The sequence below is a fragment of the Curcuma longa genome, chromosome 12, assembly GCF_044706935.1.
Source record: "Curcuma longa cultivar G26 ecotype Majalengka, Jawa Barat chromosome 12, ITB_CL_G26_1.1, whole genome shotgun sequence".
In the NCBI taxonomy this organism is placed as follows: domain Eukaryota; kingdom Viridiplantae; phylum Streptophyta; class Magnoliopsida; order Zingiberales; family Zingiberaceae; genus Curcuma; species Curcuma longa.
This window is the reverse complement of record NC_133872.1, coordinates 3,721,473-3,745,773: the sequence shown is the minus strand read 5'-3', so window position 1 is coordinate 3,745,773 and position 24,301 is coordinate 3,721,473. Positions and strand designations below refer to the sequence as shown.

The following is a 24,301-nucleotide window of genomic DNA, read 5'->3' as shown; positions in this document are numbered from 1 at the left end:
TCGGAATGGTTCAGCCACGTAACGAACGTCATTCGAGAAAACTTACGAAGTTTCCGAAGAACGTTCCATCATCGTGGGAAAGGTTCCGACTGATTTATCCTAAATCGACGGTCAATGATCGACCACCGAATACTATATCGGGAATATGATTTTCGATGATAGTTAGAAAGCTCCGGAATGATCGCGACACACGTTGTTGCATGGTTTCCGGAATAAGCTTCTCTCGATTCGATCGTCATTAATCATCGGCTAGTACTGAAGACAATAACACGACTCGTGGCTTCCGAAGTTCGTCCAGACGAGAGCTTGGCGTGGATCACCAGTAGAGGCGGGACTCCGACGAGGACCACTTGAATTATTCAACACCATTCAAACGTCATCCGCGAGGTACGGTTAGAAGAATTTATTATTCAGAGAAAATTTTAAATTTCGATCATGCCTTGTACTTGTTATTTTCTGTTTTGCCATGCATGTGTTGTGATAATAATTAGTTTAATTATCTGTATATTTTCACTATACACATTTTCGAAACGTGAAAACACGCGCATTGCACCGAGACGATCCCAACATATGAGATCTATTCCTCCCATATAACGGGAGTGATATCTTACGACCTCTTCATAGAGTAGGACCACGAAATACATGGTCATGCTCAAATGAGTCAATATGAGATATTGAGCTCATTTGCTTGAGTGAGTCTACTTGGAAAATCAAGAAACATAAAGTTTGATAAGAGGATGACATAGTCTATGCCTCATTAATTAATCTAGATATCGAGGATAGAAGGACATGGTTATACATTATCATAGTCATAGAGGATATATCGGATCTCGACTGTTACGGGTATTATCACCGAACCGAGACACACCACCCGAATCTGAAGTCCTCACTCGGGCAGAGTCCTCCGACTAAATCAGGCTCCTCAGGCCGAATCAGAGTCCTCCGGCCGAATCAGGCTCCTCAAGCTGAATCGCTTCTCCGGCCGAATCAGGCTTCTCATGCCGAATCAGACTCCTCCGGTCATGTCTCCATTCGGCCATGTATCCATTCGGCCATGTCTCCATTCGGCCATAACTCCATTCGGCCATGTATCCATTCAGCCATGTCCTCATTCGGCCATGTCTCCATTCGGCCATGTTTCTATTCGGCCATGTTCCCATTCGATCATGTCTCCATTCGGCCATATCTCCATTCGGCCATGTACCCATTCGGCCATGTCCCCATTCGGACATGTCTCCATTCGGCCATGTCTCCATTCGGCCATGAACCCATTCGGCCATGTCTCCATTCGGCCATATCCCCATTCGGCCATGTTCCTATTCGGCCATGTCTCCATTCGGCCATGTACCCATTCGTGTCTCCATTCGGCCGTATCTCCATTCGGCCATGTATCCATTCGGTCATGTACCCATTCGGCCATGTATCCATATCCCTACAGTGCCCTGGTATGTCCCATCATGATTTCTGACAAGCCCACGCCTCTGTTAATTACTACTATCCCTCTGCTGTCTGCACGGATTGTGACAAGATAATACTTTACCGACGATGTGACAAGGAACTCGATTGTTCCTGACACCTCATTAATCATGATGGGACATTCCTTAATGATGACATGACAGGTATACACGCTCATCTCCTCCTTAAAACGACCACTCCCTTCAGCAGGTAACTCTCTCAACTTCTCCTCTTCTCTTTTCGCTCAAGCTCAAGCTACTGTTCATCTTCTTCCTCCTCGCCTGCTTGAACTTGAGCGTCGGAGTGGTCGCTCCAGGGCACCCCCTTGGCCTTCCTACTCACGCTCTTTGTGTTCAGCAGGTCCCGACGACCCTGAAGAAGGTCCCATCGCCCTCGCCCTCAGCTCCCCTCCTCCTGTTCCACACCTACGGCGAGGAAGGTCCGGTGACGTGTCCAGACACACTTCTCAACCGGAACATATTTTGGCGCCGTCTGTGGGAAGGTTTTAGCCCGGATTTGAGATGCCGACGGACGAACCTCCTCAACCTCGCCTCATCACCATGACGTAGGAAGACTTTGACAAGGCAGTGGCCGCCGCCGTCCTCGCGATCTCCAGACAGCAGCCGCAAGCGCCGGCCGCCCCTTCGAGACCTCGCTCCTTCTCCGCTGAAGCCCCACCGGCACCGGCACCAGCCCCAGCACGCCGGTTGTTTGAGCCTGCGGAGGCCCATCAAGCTCAGGCCCATCAGGCCCAAGCCCACCAGGCCCCTCAAGCTCAGGCCCCTCAGACTCAAGTTCATCAGGCCCAGGCCTACCAGGCCCCGGCCCATCAGGCCCAGGGCCAAGCCCGGCCCTATATTTTTGAAGACTACGGCGGAATGTCCGTAGAATCTGCAGCGGCCCGGACTCCACCTCGTCATCCCGCACGTGGCAAGGGTCCGTGTCCAGGTGAAGGCAGCAGCTCCCACAAATCTCCTTTCGCCCCTTGGATTTTGGAAGAAGAGCTCCCTCGTCACTTTCGAGCCCCCCAACTCTCGGACTACACCGGAGCAGCTGATCCGGAAGATCATTTGGGGCGGTTTGAGAACGCCGCCCTGTTGCACCAGTATACCGACGCCATCAAGTGCCAGGGTCTTTCTGACCACTTTGTCCGGCTCGGCGATCCGTTGGTTCAACCATCTGCCGCCAGCGTCCATATGCTCCTTCAATGACTTCAGGAGCTCTTTTCTAAGGCACTTCGCCACTAGCCGAGCTTACCGAAAGACCGTTATGGACCTCTTCTCCATCAAACAGAAGTCCAAGGAGTCACTCAAGGAGTATGTACGCCGATTCAATCAGGGGGCGCAAGAGGTCCCGGCTGCTCCATCGGAGGTCCTTGTCAGTGCCTTCTCCCAAGGGTTGATAGAGGGTGATTTCTTCCGGTCCCTCATCAAGAAGCCTCCGGAAAACTTTGACATGCTGCTGACTCGAGCCGACAAGTACATACATGTGGAGGAAGCTCAGTCGGCTCAGCGCACAAACTTCGACTCCCACCATCACGGGGGTCCCAATCGGCAGCCTGCCCCGGTTGTTCGCAATGAACGTCGCCCTTTACCTCAACCATTACGAAGGCCGGAGCCGGAGCGTCCAACCATACCAGCAGCTGGCCCTCGTGCCATCCAAGCAGTGGACTCCCGGCCCGCTCAACCTTCGGGGCCTTCGCGTTGGCTGCCCCGCTTCTGCGCATATCATCAGACGCGGAGTCACGACACTCGGGATTGCCATCAATATGCCCGAGTCCTCCGGGAGGCAGAAGAGCATCGCACCAGGAGGGCTGCACCTGCCCCCCAGCCTCGAAGAGAGGCTCGTACTCAAGCCACTCCTCCACCCCCGCCGCTCTCTCCTCGGGCCGCCTACAAGCGCCACCGTTCTCCAAGGGAGCTAACTCCCCCGACTCTGAATGAAGGGGACCGCAGTCAGGGATCCGACCCTCGCGACCCCCGGGCCGGCAATCAAGATAACGCCCCCCGAGGCAGCATCCTTATGATTACGGGGGGCGCTACAGATGGAGACTCCAACCGAGCCAGGAAAGCCCATAGCCGACAGTTAGAAGTCTGCGGCGTGGCTGGAGGAAGCAGGGGGAACGGCCCACCATCGGTTTTGGACCGCAAGACTTGGAGGGAGTGGAAACCCCTCACGACGATGCTCTGGTCATAAAAGCCACCATCGCCAACTATGACATTTCCAGAGTGTTCGTCGACACCGGCAGCTCCGTCAACATAATCTTCAAGAAGGCCTTTGATCAAATGCAAATTGATGAAGCTGATCTAGAACCGATGGCCACCTCCTTGTATGGCTTCACAGGGAATGAAGTACGCCCTCTTGGGCAGATCCGCCTCGCTATCTCCCTCGGCGAGGAACCAGCTCGAAGGACGAGGTACTCTTTCTTCACTATAGTGGATGCTCCCTCTTCTTACAATGTGATATTAGGTCGGCCAACGCTCGGCGCCTTCTCGACCGTTGTTTCCACCTACCATCAGAAGATCAAGTTTCCCAGTGGGAGACTTAGTCGGCGAGGCGCGAGGCGATCAGGTGACTGCGCGGCGTTGCTACGTCGACGCGGTCCGGACTAAAGCCAGAAAGGCCCGACGAACCCAAGGAGCTGAAGTGCACGTGGTTCAAGAGGTGCCGAACCCCCGCACTTCAGCCGAGAAGGAGCTCTTGCAAGTCTGCCCCGACCGCCCTGAGACAACCGTGCAAGTGGCCGCCGAACTACCAGCCGAGCTTAAAGCTAGAACTGGCCGAATGCCTCCTTCGGAATCAAGACGTCTTCGCCTGGACTCCAACCGACCTCACAGGAGTTTCCCCTTCTATCGCCATCCACCGCCTCAATGTTCTTCCGGGAGCCCGCCCCATCAAGCAGAAGCGACGACACTTCGGCCCCGAGCAGAACAAAGTAATCCGAGAAGAAGTGCAGAAGCTGCTGAAGGCCGGATACATCAAGGAGGTGCACTTCCCTACATGGCTGTCCAATGTGGTGCTGGTGCCAAAGCCGGGTAACAAGTGGCGGGTGTGCATGGATTTCAGAGACTTAAACAAGGCCTGCCCGAAGGACTGCTATCCGCTGCCCAGGATTGACCAACTGGTTGACTCAACCTCTGGATGTGAATACATATGTATGCTTGATGCTTATCAGGGGTACCATCAAATCCCCCTTTCTGTAGACGACCAAGATAAGGTCAGTTTCATAACGGCAGACGGAACTTTTTGTTATACTGTTATGCCATTCGGACTAAAGAACGCAGGAGCCACCTATCAACGGTTGATGGACAAAATCTTCCATCACCAACAAGGCCGTAACATTGAAGTGTACGTGGACATAGAAGAGAACCTGCCGACATAGAAGAGACCTGTAGCACTTTGCGACGATACGACCTCAAGCTAAATCCAGCTAAGTGCCTATTCGGAGTCCGAGTGGGAAAGTTCCTCGGTTACATAGTAACCGAGGAGGGGATCGAAGCCAACCCGGACAAAGTGCAAGCATTATCCCAAATGTCCCCTCCGCGCAACCTCAGAGAAGCACAAAAGTTGGTTGGCCGGATCAACGCCTTGTCCCGATTCATCTCCAGATCGGCAGAACGAAGCTCTTCCCTTTTTCAAGGTGCTGAAGAGGGCACAGAAATTTGAGTGGAATGAAGACTGCGACAAGGCCTTCTTAGAGCTCAAAGAATATCTAATCCAGCTTCCCCGACTCGCCAAACCTTCCCCAGGCGAGCCGCTATGGATGTACCTATCTGCTTCCAACTCCGTCGCTAGCTCCGTCCTGGTGAAACAGGAAGGTCAGTCTCAGCAGCCCATCTATTTCTCTAGCCACCTTTTCAAAGATGCAGAGACCAGATACTCCAACCTTGAAAAGCTGGCGTGGATGCTTGTCTTGTCCATTCGGAAACTGCGCCCCTACTTCTTATCTCATCCGGTCACAGTCATGACCAACAGCAACCTGGGCCGGCTACTCACGCAGCCAAAAATCTCCGGATGGCTCGTCAAATGGACAGTGGAGCTCGGAGAGTACGACATTCAGTACCAACCCCGGACTGCCATCAAGGCTCAGGCCTTAGCCGACTTCCTCACCGAAATACCTGAAGGGGAGGCGGAGCAGATATGGAAGGTGTATGTTGATGGCTCTTCCAACCGGCAAGGGAGCGGGATCGGGGTCGTATTAATCTCTCCCCAAGAGGAAGAGATTCGGCTCTCCATCAGACTAAGTTTTCGAGCCTCCAACAATGAAGCTGAATACGAAGTCGTGCTTGTCGGCCTGCAGGCAGCCAAACGAATGGGAGCCGCCCGAGTTCATCTGCATTCCGACTCTCAACTGGTGGCGCAACAAGTAGAAGGGAATTATGAAGTCCGCAACGATCGACTTCGCCGATATGCCGAGGCCTTCACAAAACTCAAAGGCAAAATTCAAAGAGGTCTCTCTCCAGAAGATTCCTCGGACAGAGAATGTTAAAGCAGATGAGCTGGCCCGACTGGCCAGCTCCATGGCCGAATGGACAGACGAAGGACCAATCACCCAGGTAGCCTTCATTGCTCAAATAGACCATTCCGAGCCAGTAGCAGAATTGGAAGACTGGAGAAGCCCACTCCTGAACTTCCTCCAGACGGGTGCCACCCCGTCCGACCCAAATCAGGCCAAGGTACTCCATAGGCGCGCGACTCGATTCACGCTTGTGGGAGATCAGCTATACCGACGCGCCTTCTCCCGTCCTCTTCTAAAATGTTTGGGGCCAGAAGAACGCTGACTATGTTTTGCGGGAGGCACACCAAGGATGTTGCGGTAATCACCCAGGGGGGAGATCGCTTGCCCGGAAGATTCTACTGGTTGGTTACTTTTGGCCAACTCTCCAAGCTGATGCGGCCAAGTTGGTCTCCACCTGCCTTCACTGCCAAAAATACCAAAGCTTCTCGCGGCGACCAACAGAGTTGTTGAAGGCCTCCACTACTTCGTGTCCTTTTGACCAATGGGGCATGGACATTGTGGGACCCTTTCCGGCTGGGCCACAACAGAAGAAGTTCCTTCTCGTCACCGTGGACTATTTCTCTAAGTGGGTCGAAGCCGAAGCCCTCGCCCGAATCACTGAAGAAGCCGTCATCAAGTTCCTATGGAAGAGCATTATCTGCCGGTATGGTATCCCACAGCGTTTAGTCTTCGACAGCGGTCGCCACAACGACCGCCGTTCAATGCCTACCCACAAGCCAATGGTCAAGCCGAAGTCCAACCGGTACTACGGGTTTGAAGATCGCTGGATCAGAGGGGGGGTGAATAGCTGTTGGGATTTTTCGCTAGAGGGGGGTGAATAGCATTTTTCTTTGATTGTTTCTCTGCAAGAGTGTTAGCGGAAGCAAAATATAATAGAGAAAATAATAAATCAACGCTAACCCGGTTCGTTTACTTGGTATCCACCTCCGCAGAGGTGACTACTCCAAGGATCCACACGCACGCACACACCCGCTGCACTATGAATCGTCTCCTTCTCGAAAACCTCGAAGGCGGAGAAACCTTTACAACCTTTTTGTTCTCCTCAAAAATGATGTGAAATAATATTTTGGAGGAGAAGAAGAAAGCAAAGAATCAAAGAACAACAAGTTCTCAAAAGAAGCGCAAAGAGACAAAAGAATGGTGAATTCTTGATCAGATCTCGAGCAGACTTCTTTTATAATTCTGCAACATCAGTCGACTGGCAGGGCCAGTCGACTGATGCTTCAATCGGCAACAAAATCTTGCATTAAAGCGCATTAAATGCTTGTCATCTTTCTCCAACGTTCAAATATCAGTCGACTGATCCAAGACCAGTCGACTGGCAAGACCAGTCGACTGGCATCAGTCGACTCCAATACTCCAGTCGACTGCCCAGTCGACTCCTGTCTTCCTCTGGCTCGACTGATTTTTCTGTGTAAGTCTGATTTATGAGCAGTCAACTGCTGGCAGGGCCAGTCGACTGATAAAGCTGAAAAATCCCATTTCAGCTTCTCTTGACCTTGACCTCGGCCTTCAAACACCTCCTATAGTCTCGTGCCTCCCCTGGATGCTCCATCATCCTCGCACTAGCTTGAGATGCTTCCATCAGCTTCGTCATGTCAAGTATTTGCCAAGACCAACCTTGGACTTCTCCTTGCCAAGACTACCCACTTGGACTTTTCTTTTGCCAAGACTTCCCCCTTGGACTTTTCTTTTGCCAAGACTTCCCACTTGGACTTTTCTTTTGCCAAGACTACCCACTTGGACTTTTCTTTTGCCAAGACTTTCCACTTGGACTTTTCTTTTGCCAAGACTACCCACTTGGACTTTTCCTTTGCCAAGACTTCCCACTTGGACTTTTCCTTGCCAAGTCTTCAACCTGGACTTTTCTATAAACTTGCATTAAACATGTTAGATCCAAGTATTGCCTAACTTTAAACAAGGTTTAGTCAAACATTGGAATGCTCTTGGGGCAAAGATTGCACCAATAAGAGCTACCGTGTGTGCTTTGGTTCTACCGAACCACACCAAAGGAAAGCACCGGCATGACACCGTTCCACTTGGTGTGTGGAGGGGAGGTCGTAGTGCCCATGGAAGTAGAGTCCCGTCAGGGAGAAGGCTCTATGACGAGGACAACGGGGAGCGCCGAAGGATGGAACTAGACCTCGTCACGGAAGACAGAGACCGAGCCACCTCTCGACTCGCAGCTTACCGACAGAGAATGTGCGCCACCTACAACTGGCGAGTGATCCCCAGATCGTTCCAAGTAGGCGACTTGGTGTGGAAGAAGGTGAAGCCGACAGGCGACGTGGGCAAGCTCGAACCACGGTGGGAAGGCCCTTATCGGGTGATCAAGAAGACGAGCACCGGTGCCTACTACCTAACCGATTCGGATGGCAAAGACTTGATCAGGCCATGGAACGCCACGCATCTTCGGCCTTACTATACTTAACGCCCCTGAGCATCAAGCATCACTGTATGTCCTATTGAATTTTCTATACTTAATAACAATGATGTTTCCGCAGGTCCTCTTTCTCATGCCAAGACTCTTCAGCCATTCCTAACACTCTCCCGACTCAGACATAGTCGCGGATTGAGCCAACTTAGGTCTCGGACCTATGCCATCGACAATACTCTCCCGACTCGGACATAGTCGCGGATCGAGCTAATTTAGGTCTCGGACCTACGTCATCGATAATACTCTCCCGACTCGGACATAGTCACGGATCGAGCTAATTTAGGTCTTGGACCTACGCCATCGACAATACTCTCCCGACTCAGACATAGTTGCGGATCGAACTAATTTAGGTCTCGGACCTATGCCATCGACAATACTCTCCTGACTCGGACATAGTCACGGATCGAGCTAATTTAGGTCTCGGACCTACGCCATCGACAATACTCTCCCGACTCGGACATAGTCGCGGATCGAGCTAATTTAGGTCTCGGACCTACGCCATCGACAATACTCTCCCGATTCGGACATAGTCGCGGATCGAGCAAATTTAGGTCTCGGACCTACGCCATCCTCCCGACTCGGACATAGTCGCGGATCGAACTAATTTAGATCTTGGACCTACACCATCGACAATACTCTCCCAACTTGGATAAAGTCGCGGATCGAGCCTACGACCATTTCAGCCTTGGTCCTCACTCTCCAGACTCGGAGGCAATCATGAACCAAGCTCTTGGGGCCCAACATCGCCTGCAACCATACCCCCTCCGTTTGAGGACGACGAAACTTATACGCCTCACAATCAAGCTTGAGTTCAGGCCGCCATCACCATCTTCCGTACCGGCCTCCCTCTACAGCCATACAAAGGTGTGGATCCCCGGATACCGGGACTATCCAGGGCAAGGAACCACGCTATCTCTTGCTTCCTCGCTCGCCGAGTGCTATACCGACTTGTTGACCCCGTCGGACGACTCAGAAACAGCCCATACTTAGCCTTCGAGCCACATCGACGAATCGCTCACCACTCACCGGCGTACCTCACTCGACCAAGCATAGCCGAATACCTAAACGACGTGGACCATGCCTGGCAGAGACCCAGTTCTCTCAAGCTATGTTTCACTGATCCCTTTTTAAGGCTGGTCTCACTCCTTTCTTCCTCCAACACAGACCAGTTATACCGATAAAACAAATTACGCGAAGAGAAAGGAGAAATAAGAGAAAGACAAGGATTTTTCATTAAATTTCCCAAAAAATTACAACGAGGAAGCTTGAGCTGATTACATTCACTTCTTCTTCCCTTTTCCCTTGCCGATCCGAGGTTTTCTTCACAACTTCGGAAGCTGTCCGGGCGACTCGGGCAGCTCCTTCCATATCTTTTGAATGTCCAGCTGGTCCAGGGCTTCATCCGGAACATTCACGCCCGCCGCCTGAAGTTGCCTTAGTGCACCCTCGAAGCTGAACTGAAGCATCTTGGCTGTCCGCTCCAAAAATTGATCGGTGAACTCCTTGGACTTCAGCCATGCCTCCTTGGCCACCTCGACTCGGTCCTCTTCACTGACCTTATAGGCAGCCAGTTCATTGCGCGCATCGGCCGAGACGCCTTCGACCACCTTGGCTGCTTCTGTCAGCTCGGCCACCTGCTTCTTCAGATCTGCTGACTCACCTCCAGAGCTTCAACCCGAGCTTGCCTGCCGTTGGACTCCTCGCAGACGAAGTCCAAGTCGGCATATTGTTGGTCCAGCTGCTCCTCTAAGTAATACAATCATCATCCTGCTTAACTAGCCGCTCCTCCGCCCTGGACAGCTGGTCCTTCTTCTGTTGAAGCTCTTCCTGGGCCTCTTGCTCCTGAGCTCGAACCTCTTGTAGTTCTCGCTCTAGGTTTTCGGCCCTATCCTCAGCTGTGTGCTGCCTAGCCAAGGCCAGGCTCGCCTGCTGCTGATGTTGAGCCGCCACGGTCTGTGCCGTTTGAAGCTCGCCAATCCGTTCGACTTCTCGGGCCTTCAGCTCGACCACCTGCCCTTCCAGTGATCTGAATTGAAGACAAATGTGGGGCAGGCGGTTGTGAATCTCCAGGGTCTCGCACAAGGCCTGCACCACCGAATGATATTAGCCAAAGATGCTACTAAAGCTATTAACGTATAGGAAGCAAGGGATAGAACATACCCGAACTATGGAGTAAGTGTCGCGGCTGGTCAGGTCTGACAGCACCAGTGGCGAGTAATGACTGGGACCTCGGAGTGATCTCACGAGGTCGAGGACGCTATTGATCTCATCCCGGGTGAAGGGGGCATCTGCTGGAACGGAGGGCGTGTGGGTCTCCTGTGGCGGGAATACTCCTCCCGGAAAAATTCCTGCTGCACCCGGAGGGAAGGACAGGGAGAGGAAGTAGAGGCGGCCGCGTCGCGGGAGACGGGCCAGCTGCAGACGAAGTAACGGCCCTTGTCGTCTCCCTTCGTCCCCCCTGGGGGACCTCAATCGGAGTTGAGTGAAACTGAACCTCGGATCGGCTGTTCGCGAGGTTGCCTCCACAACTGCTTGTGGCACCCCCGTTGGCTCAGCAGCTGTAGTTCCTTCAACCTTCCACCTCTGTCTCGAATGGCGGCACCGCAATCGCCTCTACTTGGGAGCTCGAAGGTAACTCCAACGGCTGCCCGACGAGTTGCTCGGCTGCTCGGTTCCGCTGTCCGAGCCGACTGCACCATTGCCGTGCCCGGCCCAGTTTCCTCCGCGACCTGAAGTAGGGGCAGCCGCGGATGTAGTGGTTGGTGCCGTCAAGTCGGGGATTTGCTCGCCTCCCGATTCGGACCCAGGCGCGGTTGGCCCTGTGGCCAATACCATGGGCGATTCGGCCACCGACTCTCCGATAGGGTCTGTCGTCGGCGCCGCTGGCGGTACGGTCAGTTCCGCCCCCGTTGAAGTCGCCTGCCTCACCGTCCGAGACTCCGCTTGGCGGCTCGACTCAGTCCCGGGGGTACTTTTAGGCGCTCCCACGGGACTTGGCTTTTCGTCTTCTTCTTTGGCTTGGCGGGCGGTTCGGGTCAAACCTTCTTCTTCAGCTTGCCCTCCTCGGCCACTGGAGGACGCTTTCGAGACGCCGGTTCGTCAGTAGGCTCTCTGATGGTCAGCGCCTTAGCCTTAGGAGCTTTCTCACGTGGCTCCTCCACTCGGGGCCACTTGGCCTTGGGAGCTTCTCGCGTGGCTCCTCCGCTTAGGGGCCGCTTCGCGACTCGGCTGGATGGTGCGGCCGACTGGGACCTCGTCTCGGATCCCGCCGCCACAGAATGGCTGTCGGTTGAGGCCGCGGCCGCTGGACTCCCTTCGGAAGGGCTGGGCGTCGCCAACTTCTTGAAGGACGCGCGGTCCCACTTGAGAAACTTGTTCATCGACGCCGCCATCCAGAGGTCCTCTGCAAAAAATCGAGACACACATAAAATTAGCTATCAACAAACTAAGGTAACAATACTATCTTACCGAGTGGCTGAGACAGCTCCACAGCGATCGGGCTCAAGCCCGCCCGGAACAGTAAGCCCTCCTCGCCGACTAGCCGCTCGGCATGAAACTTCAAGCCATCCAACACCTTCGACGCCATCGAGTAGGCGGTGTCCATCTTGTAGTCTCTCAATCGAGGCGGAATCGGGAGCTCGTACTGCCACTCGGCTACACGAAGGGGACTCGAGGAACGGACAAAGAAAAACTTGGTCTTCCAGAATTTGAGGGAAGACGGATACTTATCTAGGAAGTTGAGCCCGGCTCGGGCATTGAAGTAGAAGACCCCGTCTTCCTTCTTCTTCGGATAGAAGAAGTAATGGAAGACAGTCGGGTTCAAGGGAATCCGTACACCTTAAAGACTAGACAGACACAACTGAGGAGGCAAAAAGAGTTGGGGGCCAACTGATTGACTGGGATCCCGAAATACCCAGAAACCCTTATGAAAAACTCAGGGATAGGGAACCGCAGTCCTCCCTCCAGCTGACCTTGGAAAAAGGTCTGATAGCCAGGAGGTGGCATGTGCGGCCGGTGGTGACTCTTAGGAACCTTAATCTTATACTGGCGGGGGATCTCGTACCGGACCCTCACCGCCGACCTAGAAGCCTTATCAAAAACTGACACCGTGGACTCGAACCAAGCATTATCGGACTCCGACATTCCTACGGACCTAGTACTGGGCAAGGAACAGACTCGACAGAAAAACAAAGAGGAAGGAAAAGCAGGGCTTACACAGAGGAGTTCGCCGGAGAAGAAAGGTCAGAAAACGAGGGCGACAGCACGAACAGCGGCGAAACACTCGAAGGCAGCAAACAAAGGTCCCGCTGCAGTCTCGCACCGACCATATATACAGAAACCCTACCCCGCTACACCGTTCGATCGGGCGGCGTAGAAAAGGCGGGATTCGACGTGACCGTCGGATGATCACAACTTCCCGAGCGGATCTGCTGATGTCATGATGGCGATTCGCAAATCCCGTCGGTCCGCACGCCTCCTTAATTGCCTGTCTTGGAAAAGACAACTGCCCTCTCCGCGCATGCTCGCCGCCATTCCTCCCCATTAATGCGACCAACAACACAGCGACAAGTGTCCTCCGCTGATCAGCCTCTCTTCGATCGACGTTACCACACAGTTATCTCGCTCACCTGACCGGACGATGTTTTCAGACCAGACTCAGACTCGAGCTTGACTCGGTCTAGTCAGTCCGACTTACGCTCCCTTCGACTAGACTAGCGGGGAGGCTTATGTTACGGGGACACTCCGAGGGACCCCTGGTTAGACTCGAGTCCAAGCCTGGTCCCACCCCAAAGGCCCAGCCGGCCAAACCTGTAAACTTGATTGACCAAGTCACCTAGTAGCACCGACGTTTACCCATTCGGCTATAGCCGAATCACCCATTCGGTCATCTACCTTTCGGCCATCCATTCGCCCGAATCGCCCATTCGGCTATGGCCGAATCGCCCATTCGGCCATCCTTTGGCCGAATCGCCCATTCGGCCATCCTTTGGCCGAATCGCCCATTCGGCCACCCTTTGGCCGAATCGCCCATTCGGTCCTTTCTTCCCCTCTTCCACGGATTACACCTCTTCGACTTCCGGAGCACCTTGACACTGAAGGCCTTCGCCTCACATATCCCTTACCAAGCCAAACCGACAAAGCGCCCTACAGTGCCCTGGCATATCCCATCACGATTTCTGACAAGCCCACGCCTCCATTAATTACTACTATCTCTCTGCCGTCCGCACGGATTGTGACAGGATAACACTTTACCGGCGATGTGACAGGGAACTCGATTGTTCCTGACACCTCATTAATCATGATGGGACATTCCTTAAATGATGACGTGACAGGTATACACGCTCATCTCCCCTTAAAACGACCACTCCTTCCTCAACAGGTAACTTCTCTCAACTTCTGTTTTCTCTTTAACGCTCAAGCTCTTTCTGTTACTGTTCATCTTCTTCCTCCCGCCGTGCTTGACTTGAGCGTCGGAGTGGTCGCGCCAGGATACCCCCCTGGCCTTCCTACTCACGCTCTTTGTGTGTACAGGTCCCGATGATCCTGAAGCTCCTTTCGCCCTCAGCTCCCCCTCCTGTGCTCCACTCCTACGACGAGGAAGGTCCGGTGACGTGTCCAGAGGCACTTCTCAACCGGAACAATTCAAAACTCACTAATAAGTCCACTAATGAGGTCTGTTTTAAATCAGTTAATATCATTCTCAATTAATTTTCATGTTAAAAATATTGTTTCCAATCGACTAATACTATTTATTATTGATTATGCGTTGAAAATATTATTTCTAGTCAACTATTAATTGATCGCTAATTAATTGATACTATTCCAATTTTTTGTTTAACCTAAACTAGGCTTTTTATTTGCATGAGTTTATTTTTGAGTTGAATCTTTAGTAGAATGCAACCACCAGTCAATTATTGAGAATAATATTTTTAACACAAAATGATAGACTAGGCTAAAAATGAATAAAAAATTTTATAGTCAACTAGGACAGTAGACTAGTGCATTGACAACCCACTAAGGCAATTGACTCAAGCCAAAATAAAAATGAACAAATATTTTGTGGTTGATTATGATGGTCGACTAGTGTAGTAAAGTGATGTTAAAATAAAAATTTATTGAGGAGATGAGATTTAGATAGAGCTTCAACAATTGTTGAATGTTTGCCATCTATAATGAATTAATTAACTGATCAGCCAGTTGTTGACTAGAGGACGGTAAAAAGTTGGTTGATCAACGAATTTAGATTATGAAAAAATCCTTTAAAGGGAGTTTCATGAAGGTTTCGGCCAAGACTTTGCATGAGGTGCCATGGTGAGTGTTATTGTACTAAAGTAAACAAACAAGTTCCTCCTCATGTAATTTCATATTCTTGTATTATTATTGTTGCTATTTGTAATAATGTATCTTTTGTATGTTGTTATGAGAACAGAGCTATTGTAAGAGGTTTATCTACCTCTATAAGGAATTCAACGAGGAGAAAAGTACTGATATTGTTGGGTTAATCCACCAACATATCATAGGACATGGAGTAGAAATTGAGGATTTTAAACCAAGTAAAAGATTGATTTCTATTGTATTTTGTATATATTGTGCAAACTAATGATTGTAGACCAAAATGATCAATGAAAAGAGAGCAAAAAATAACACATCTATTCACTACCATCCTCTAGCACATATTTTGATCCTACAAAAAGACTAAGTGAGTTAAAGTTTATTAGATACTTGATAGTGGAGAAGTTTAACATGTGTTGATATTGAAAGTCCTAACTAGTCTAAGAGGATTGGATGTTAGATACCTAATGGAAGTCTAGACAGGTCAGAGTGGACTAGATTATTGGTGTAATCATCCCCCTAGCACATATGTTTTGATATTTTTACAAATTTAAGTTAGGCAACGATATGATTTGATATGAATGTAAAGTATGTAGATGCATATAAGCTTGACACAAGGGTAGGAGTAACAATGGAAGTCCAAGTAGGCACTGGTGTAGGATATGCTGGTGTAGGCAACACCAATGATCGAACTAGAGTTTTGATATATGATAGGGGTTTAAAATTAGAGACTGAAGTTTCTGATATGTATCAAGTATGCAAATGTAAGTAACTTAACAAAAAAAGTTTCGGTGGGTTAGGGAGACCAAACACTAAACAAAGGAATACTAGGTGGGCTAAGGAGATCAAACACTAAGCAGAAGAAGTCCTAGTAGATCAGAGAAACCAGATATTAGGTAGAGAAAGTTTTGGTAGGTCAAAGAGATCAGACGCCAAGAAAAGAAAGTCTCAGTGGGTGAGTAGGAGTAAACATTAGATAAAGTAAGCACTAGATAACCAAGTAAGATAAATTTAGGAGAGAATCTTCTAACAAAGAATACTATGATAAAGAGTCCTTGTATCTGAGACAGGACATTCTCTACACATCTAGGTGATTGACTTGACTAAGAAACCAATAGAAGTTTCAAAGTCAAACAAAAGTTGATAGGAAGTCAACTATACTAAATATTGTGTGTGTGTATATAGACTAACTTTGTGATATAGGAAAAGTCAGCTTCTAAGCTACCAGAAGGGTTGATAGGAAGTCCAAGAGATAATATTTTATATAGGTAACTAAAACGGAATTTAATCCAACAGAATGGATAAGTGTTAAATTGAGAAAATTAATAACATATCAATTCGGACGACCTGATATCTTTCAGGCGACCTAAGTCTAGTCGACTAGATATCATTCCAGGTAATCGAAGGAAGACGATAAGCATCGGGTCGACCAGATATCATTCCAGGTAAATTAAATGGAAAGAACAAGGTCCAAGTGATCATAGTCTAGGAGACTGAAGGGCATTCTAAACGATCGAAATAACAGGATAAGCCTTGAGCAACAAGTAAATGGAAATTTTTGCTTCCAGGCAATTGGAAGCTGCTCTAGGCCACTAGAGGACCCCCGAACAACACTTATAAAAGGGGTCATGATAGAAGCATTTAGAGACAAAAATACACAAAAAATTCAAAAAGTCTATCATGAAACAAGTCTCTGCTTCAAAGCTCTGCAATAAAGTTTCAACATCTCGATATCACTTAAAGTTTTATTAATATTTGAGCTATTATGTTCTCATTATTTGACATCATACTATTATTTTAATATCTTTTGCCAAAAGATTATAAAGGTTACTCCACCTCTAGAATTTTTTTTAAGTAGAAAGATAGAGGGTTTGCGAGGATGATTCACCTAACGAATCAATATGTCATGGAGTAGCAGCCTGGAGATTGTGAATCATGTAAAACAACTTATCTCATCTTTATTTTTCCATTGTTTAATTACTTGCATTTGCTTTTGTTGTACAAAAATCATAAAAATACTAAAGGTGTTATTCACCCCCCTCCCTTTGGCACCTAACGAGTCCTACGATTGATAACAGAGAAGGATTGCTTTGAATAAACTTAACCACTTCTCAGACATTCAAGCTCCTTGGTATCAATTAAACCAACCTTATTCACTCATTAGAGAGTCGCCACTTTAATTGATCAATTTTCAATTTTCTATCTTCAAAATAAATTTAACCATGTTATTCACTTTCTTTCTATATTTATTATTTTTGTGCTACTTACCCAAGGTCATTTAAAGATTTCTTTCAAAACCCTTAGAGATTTTTTAAATGGCTCTATAGGAGGGATATATTATTGTTCGTCCTTACCTCTTCGATGGTAACAACTTTATCTATTGGAAAGGAAAGATGTAGTATTATCTTATGAACGACATTGATAATTGGATGAAATCAAAAGAGGATTCACAATGCCAAGACATGGACAATGACACAAAGAAGAAGGCATGAGCTAAGGCACCCTATAATATGGGCTAATTCAAGAATAATTCAACAAGGTTGGACCATTCAAAAGTGCTAAAGAGTTGTGAGAGAAGCTCATTAAACTCCATGAGGGAACCGTTGACTTTCAAACAACAAAACAAGATCTCCTACTGAATCAACTACAAAACTCTCAAATGAAAGATAAAGAATCTGTAAGTTAGCTTCACAAAAGTATTAAAGAACTACTAAATGGACTCTATGCAATTGGGGAATGGATTGAAAATTGTAACCTAATCAGGTACGTTCTAAAGACATTTCCTCGGACTACTTTATGTAGGATTGAAGAGAGCACTAGATGGGAGTGAATAGCGCTATCTGTTGTGTTTTCTCAATTTTCGTAAAATCATTCATTTTTTTGTGAATTCGATCAATCAGACTTAAACAACAGAAAGTATTACAGCGGAAATAATAAAGTACAAATTCAAAACACAAACACGAAGAGGCACTATTTTTACTTGATTCACAGCCACAGACTGTTACTCTAAGGCTCACGATCATTTGATCATTTACGTTAGGCAATCTACTATGAAACTCCTTTCTCATGAAGAGGAATTTTATCGATTATAAAATAACAAAAACGATAAAACAAAATTATCGCTCTTTCAAAATTAAGTACAAAATGTAATCAAGTTTATCGAAGTTAAAATTGTAGACTTTCGGTGCATAATTTCGGCGTTATGATGACTTCTAGGATGATTCTTCATGCGCAAACAACCGTCAGGTTGCTTTGAATTGTTGTCCTGAGGGCTCTCCCTCGAAGCTCTTTTATAGGGTTTTTCGAGCGCCTAGAAGCCTTTCCAAGTGTCTCTACGCTGTCCGCTGATCCACCATCTGCACTACTGACTCGGCACTTCCAGGCGCTATATACTGATGTGGAGATTCTGGATGAACTTTGATCGTCGCTGCGTTTATCCGAATTCGGGCGCTTGGAAGCTGAGGTGTCCCGACCACTGGGACAATGCCACCTCACTGCTCTGCTGGTCTAGTTTCGTTGACGTCCGATCGCCTGGATCAACAATCCGAGCGCCTGGACTCCTATAGCCTGGATTCTGGATAAGGTCGCCCGGAATCAAAGTTCCTGCCCCTCCATTCCTGCATTACAAGTTAGTGCAAAAGTAAAAGTAACAGAAAAGGAGTAAACAGTTTTGAATTGTTTATGGTCTTAACTTCGGATTTCTTGTGAAATCTTGGGTTAGATCGACGCCTACTGTTCTATACCGAGAACGCGCCATTATCCACTCCACTTGGAAGAATTTATCTGTTTTGCCACCAAGTCCTCCAGACTTGTTGGACTTCCTGTTTAGCCTCGATTCTCAGCTCCTAAGATTTGTTGCTAGGCAACTGGTCTACCTAATCTGCCTAGATTTCTCGCCAAACAACTGATCCACCTAATCTGTCTGGACTTCCCACCATGCATCTGGTCTGCCTGACCTACCTAGATTTTCACCTAGTATACTTGATCCTGCGAAAACTTCTGCCTAGACTCCACACTAGGACTTTTCTTTGCCTAGACTTCACACTAGAATTTGCTTTGCCTAGACTCCACACTAGGACTTTTCATTACTTAGCCTCAACTACGACTTTCCTGTGCTCCCTGCACACTTAGATAAACACATCAATACAAACCATACACTTAACTTGAACTCGTGCCATCATCAAAACTAAGGTTCGATCATCTAGTGCTCCCTACACCAACATTTTATGGGTGGCCATGATGGATGCATATAAAGTATCTCAAAAATTATCTAATATTAAATTAAATAAATTTTTTTATGAATTTGAATTACATGAGCAAACTAATCTTGATCTACGAGAGAATGATATAATTTTTGTTGTAGGAAAAACACTACAAGAAAATAAACTTTAGAGATGAAAAATCTATTTTTAAAGAAAGTTTGAGACGGAATATTCCATTACAAAAATCTGTTAATGAAAGCTCCCTAGCTAATTTTAAGATGAAAATAATCCGTCTCTAATTTCAAAAATGGATTAAAAAGTCATTTATAAATCTATTTTTAAGATGATCAAATTAAATTAATTTTAAATATATATTTTATCTCTAATTTTATTTTAAATTCGTTACTAATATGTCTTAAATAACATATCAAATATAATTTTAATTTATATATAAATTCATTTATAATTCTATTTATAAATTCATATATAATTTCATTTTTAAATTTAGTACTAATTTTTTATTATATTATATTTTTAAATTTCTTGTCTACATATTACTTTTTATGAAACAATCACATATTTCAAATAAATTAAAAATATTTAAAACAACTAATTTTTAATTCAAAAGTATCATACAATTAATATTAAAATAAATAAATATTCATATCATTTAAGAAAATTTAACATTTAATCAAACTATAAGTAATTGTACAAATTTATGTCTTTTCATTTCGCTAAGCTTGTACTTCCATTATCATTTTCAACTCCTACTTCAATCTAGAAATCATTGCCTCTCATGCAACTATATACTCTTGCAGGACATCCAACTTAATATGTGTGTTGGATGTTGTAGAAAAGATATATGTCAAAGGTAGATGTAGGTGTACCATCCTCTACTGGCCTGTATCTTTTCATATAGAGAGTGATAATCGCTTCCTAATAAGAAAATAAAAATATAGATATCATAACATTTAGTGCATGTGTTGAAAAAAATATATCATATTAACAATACAAATTAAATATAAAACTAATTAGGGTTTGGAAATGATTATTAAATTATGACTTACATGTTGCTAGCATGTATCCTCATTGCAGTAAAAAGTGAAATTCACCACCCAACGACTTCACACGATCGACTTCACGACCATCTATGAGGAGGTAAATCAGAAAGCTGCAATTGACCACTACGGAGGAAGAATAATAGAAAATAAGTGCAACACGATGACTTCTCAAGAGGTTACCATCCTATTACTGATCTCGCCCAAACACGCTTAACTTCGAAGTTCTGATGCAATTCAATGCATCTACTTTATCTCCTTTGTGCAATAATGACAATATCAAATCTCTATTGCATTGTGTCCATTGTTGTCAATATCATTAATTATAATAAAAACAATATTGAGCAATGTTTATATATATAAACATGTATAGACAATGTTTAATATTTTAAAGAGGATAATACTAGCTTAAGATAAGTAAAAAATAAATGATCCTTGTTTCTTATCAATTCCTTGAAGATGAAAAATTTATAATCATCTTACTTAACAAGTATATAATCATCTTGATTGTCTCATCCTTCCCATCAAAATGCATATCATCCCACAAGTCTTTGACAGTGATAATATAATGCATTATCATCACCTACAAAGAGGAGTTATTGACAAAAACACTACATCAATTGAGAGACAAAATTATATGCAAATTGCTGTAGTCTAAGCAAATCCTCTAGTAAAAAATTAAACATGGAACAAAAACAAGAATATGCAAATCATGTAGTTTAAGCAAGAGAAAGAAGTTGATTTAGGATTTAGGCCAATTGAATTGTTCAACAATCCTTCAAGGAGACTGCTGCATGAATAGATGCGCATGTCTCATATTTGTCTGGTATTCAGGAACAATAGTTGCATAAGGAGTAGATGCATCTATCTCATTTTGTCCCGAAGCAACTTATCCAACTGTAGCCAAAAAGGCTCCCTCCATACACTGATTATCATCTCCCATCTCCACTTGGACAATGCGCTACGCTAGGCCGCTAGCCACCTTGCTCATGAAATTGTTCATCAACCAACCTTATTAAAATGTTCATATTGCTGATTGCCCAAACCAAATGCACCAAATTGAAGATTTTCCAACCAGGTTACTCTCTCTTTCCCCTCTGTAAACCATTTGTAGAATCGGACAGCATTATCAGTCGGCTCGTCATCTCCTTAATTACGTAGCCAAGAATAACTAAACCAACCTCTCCTTTTTCATGTTCTCCTCGTACTCATCGTCCTCAATAACATATTCGTTGCTATCGATGATTTTAAATATGGCATTAGGGTATTGTGCCTTCGCCTTGTCAGCCAACACCTTCGCGAACCCCTCAGTCACCCCAATCTACATGCCGAAGAAGATGGCCCTTGGTCCTCCTCCGAATCTAGATGGGTCTTCACCACCAGTGGATTCGGAGGCTCGACATGCTTCATTTTGCTCGATCGTCAGAAGTAGAAGATCACCACGTAGCCGACGAGCTCAGAGACGACGGTGCCCAGGATGGCGATCAGCCGCCGGTTCTCCGCGGAGGTATCATCGGCGCCAGGAGCAAGCCCAATTCTGCCGAGGAGGGAGGTGAAGCTAGCCGACAAGAGATCGAGCGGCCATGCCTATCTGCATCGCGGCGGATCGAGCGGTGAAACAAAAGCATCAATCTCCGCTCTTTCCCTCTCAGCTTCAATTTGGTAGAGTGAAGGAGGTCGATATGGGCTGGCTGTGCCGAAGTGTACATGGGAAACAAGGAGAGAGGTTAGAAAACATAAATCCTTAAAATTTAGGAAATTTAGAGACAGATTCTCAACCAGTTTCAAAATTAAGATAAATTTATAAATCAAAATTCTCTCCAAATTTTTATTATATTTTAAACTATGTCAAAAATAATATAATTTTTAATTTCATTTATACTCTATATTTATTTTTTTAGAAAAAAAATTATAGATTATTTTATCTCACATTTAAATTAAAATTTAAATGAATTTTTTAAACAAAAATCATCCAATCTGAAATTTATTTTAATTCATATTTATATTTTTATTAAGTTTATATAATTTTATCTCAAATTCATTTTCTTATTTTGTTTTCAAATATTATATTTTATCAAAGTTAAATAGACTACTAATTTTTTAAATATTATTCTAAAATAAATTTTTTCTTTCTTCAATATTCATTAAATTCTAAACAAATACTTTTAACAAAAATTCAGTCACATTTATTTTAAATTCGTATTAATTTTTGTTATAAAAAATTTATATATAATTTCATGCTGCATTTATTTTAAATTCAGTTTTAAAATTTTTTAAATATTATATTTTATTAAAATAAAACAAATTAATAATTTTATAGTAAATCTATTTCTAATTTATATAGATTTAAAATAGATTTTAGTTTCATCTTAAATTTTTATTGAATTTTAAATAAATTTTTTAATAAAAATCATACGATCACAAATTTTATTTACAATCCATTTTTATTTTTATTTATAAAAATAAATAAGACTTTCATATTAAATTTATTTTAAATTTCATCTTAATTTTTTTCAAATATTATATTTTTTTTAAATTTAAATAGATTAAAATATTATATTATATTTAAATGAAATGTTGGATCGAGGTGGACCGGCAAGAGGGGGGTGAATTGCCCCTGAAAATAAAACACGAATCTCTTGTGTTTCCTTACAAGGATAGAAGTTAGCAGCAATCAATTAAATAAATAAATATTAATTAAACTAAATAAATAGTAAAAGGCAAATACACACAGATGTACTTGGTTACAACCTAGGTGGTTGTAAGCCAAGGCGGTTGAAGCTTGACTATGAAAATCTCCTTCTGGCGGAGAAACCTTTTACAGAACTTTGAAGCACAAGAGAAGCTAGAAGAGAATACAATTTCAATGTTATATTTTCTTCTAACTTCTAAGCCTATTTATAGCATAAGAGAATATATCTGGATCGTTGATCGTAGATGAACTTTCTCTTGGTCCGTTGATCCGTTGATACGATCCTAACTGTTGATCGGAGATAGACTTTGATCGTAGCCGTTGATTAAATAAGGATAAACTTTATCTTTAATAAAAGATAAAGAGATTTATCCTTAATAAAAATTAAGTATTTATCTTTTATATGATAAAAGATAAATCTTATTTTTTTCTTTTTTTTTTCAACCGCCACGTCCAAAAAGTCCAAGTCTTCTTTGCTGATCAAAGTCAACCATCAAAGTCAATGGTCAAAGTCAATAGTTTGACTTTTGTTGACTTTTTGTAGAATCTTCGGTTGGGTGATTTCTGGCCAACCGGAGTTAGGCTCACCCGAACCCGACTCCGACCTTTTGCCCCTCGAGCGTGCTTCCTCCCGGCTTCTCGTCCCTCGGACTTCGCACACGTCCTTCTCGCTCCACCGGCGTACTCTTCCGTAGCTTCCGCGTCCCTCGGATTGCACCGAGCCCGTCGGCTCACTTCCCCGCGCAACCCTTCTCGTCCACTACGTCTTACGCTCGACTTCCTCCGTACCTAAGTTCCTGCACACTTAGCAGAGGGATTAGAACAACACAGGACCTAACCTAACTTGGTTGATCACATCAAAACTAACCAGGGCACCAACAATCTCCCCCTTTTTGATGTGCATCAACCCAAGTTTAGTTAGGGTAAATAATAAAAATAATAAAACATATTGTGACATAAAAATATTACAGTTATCACCCATAACCTCCCCCTGAACCTAAGCACTCTCCCCCTTTGATCACAGTAAAAATTGGGGCAGAACAAATTAGGGAAAGGAAAAAAATAACATTTTGAATGTAAAAAAATATAAAACATTTTTTCCAAGCCTTGAATAGATTTAATTTCTGAGAAATAAAATGTTTAAGTATTTTTAAAATTAAAAATATGATTATCACTTAAAAACTTCATAGAAAATAATTCATCCGTTGGAAAATTTTAAAAATTTTTGTACAGGTAGAAGAGGAAATTTTAACTTTTTACAAAAAATTTCAAGTCAAAACTTTTGTTTTTCAATTTTCAAGAATAAATCAGATATTATCATAATAAAGAATTTAAAGATAAATTTTTAAAATTTGAAATTTTTGTCAAAACATCGGGTGAAAATTTTGCTGAACTATATTAATGATGTGTAGATTCAAAAATTTCATATCTGACAGAAATAATTTTTTATCAAATTTTAAAATTAAAAATTTAAATTTCAAACATAAAATCATAGAAATTTAATCTTTATCTAAAAACATTCAAAAATTTTGGTCTTTATGGAAGATAAGATTGTGAATATATAAAAAAATTTCCAGGCTAAAAAACTAATTTCTATTTTCAAAA

General features: G+C 44.7%; 2 protein-coding genes across 2 annotated transcripts; both read left to right on the top strand.

The window, feature by feature from the left end:
• Positions 1-3,770: 3,770 nt before the first annotated feature.
• LOC141843477 (uncharacterized) lies at positions 3,771-5,944 on the top strand. The gene is made up of 3 exons (XM_074731531.1): positions 3,771-4,026; positions 4,260-4,672; positions 5,096-5,944. The coding sequence occupies exons 1-3, from the start codon at positions 3,771-3,773 to the stop codon at positions 5,942-5,944; spliced, it is 1,518 nt and encodes a 505-aa protein (XP_074587632.1).
• A 518-nt stretch (positions 5,945-6,462) lies between these two features.
• On the top strand, positions 6,463-8,405 carry LOC141843476 (uncharacterized). The gene is made up of 2 exons (XM_074731530.1): positions 6,463-6,753; positions 7,932-8,405. Exons 1-2 carry the CDS (start codon positions 6,463-6,465, stop codon positions 8,403-8,405), a joined length of 765 nt encoding a protein of 254 aa, XP_074587631.1.
• Positions 8,406-24,301: the final 15,896 nt, after the last annotated feature.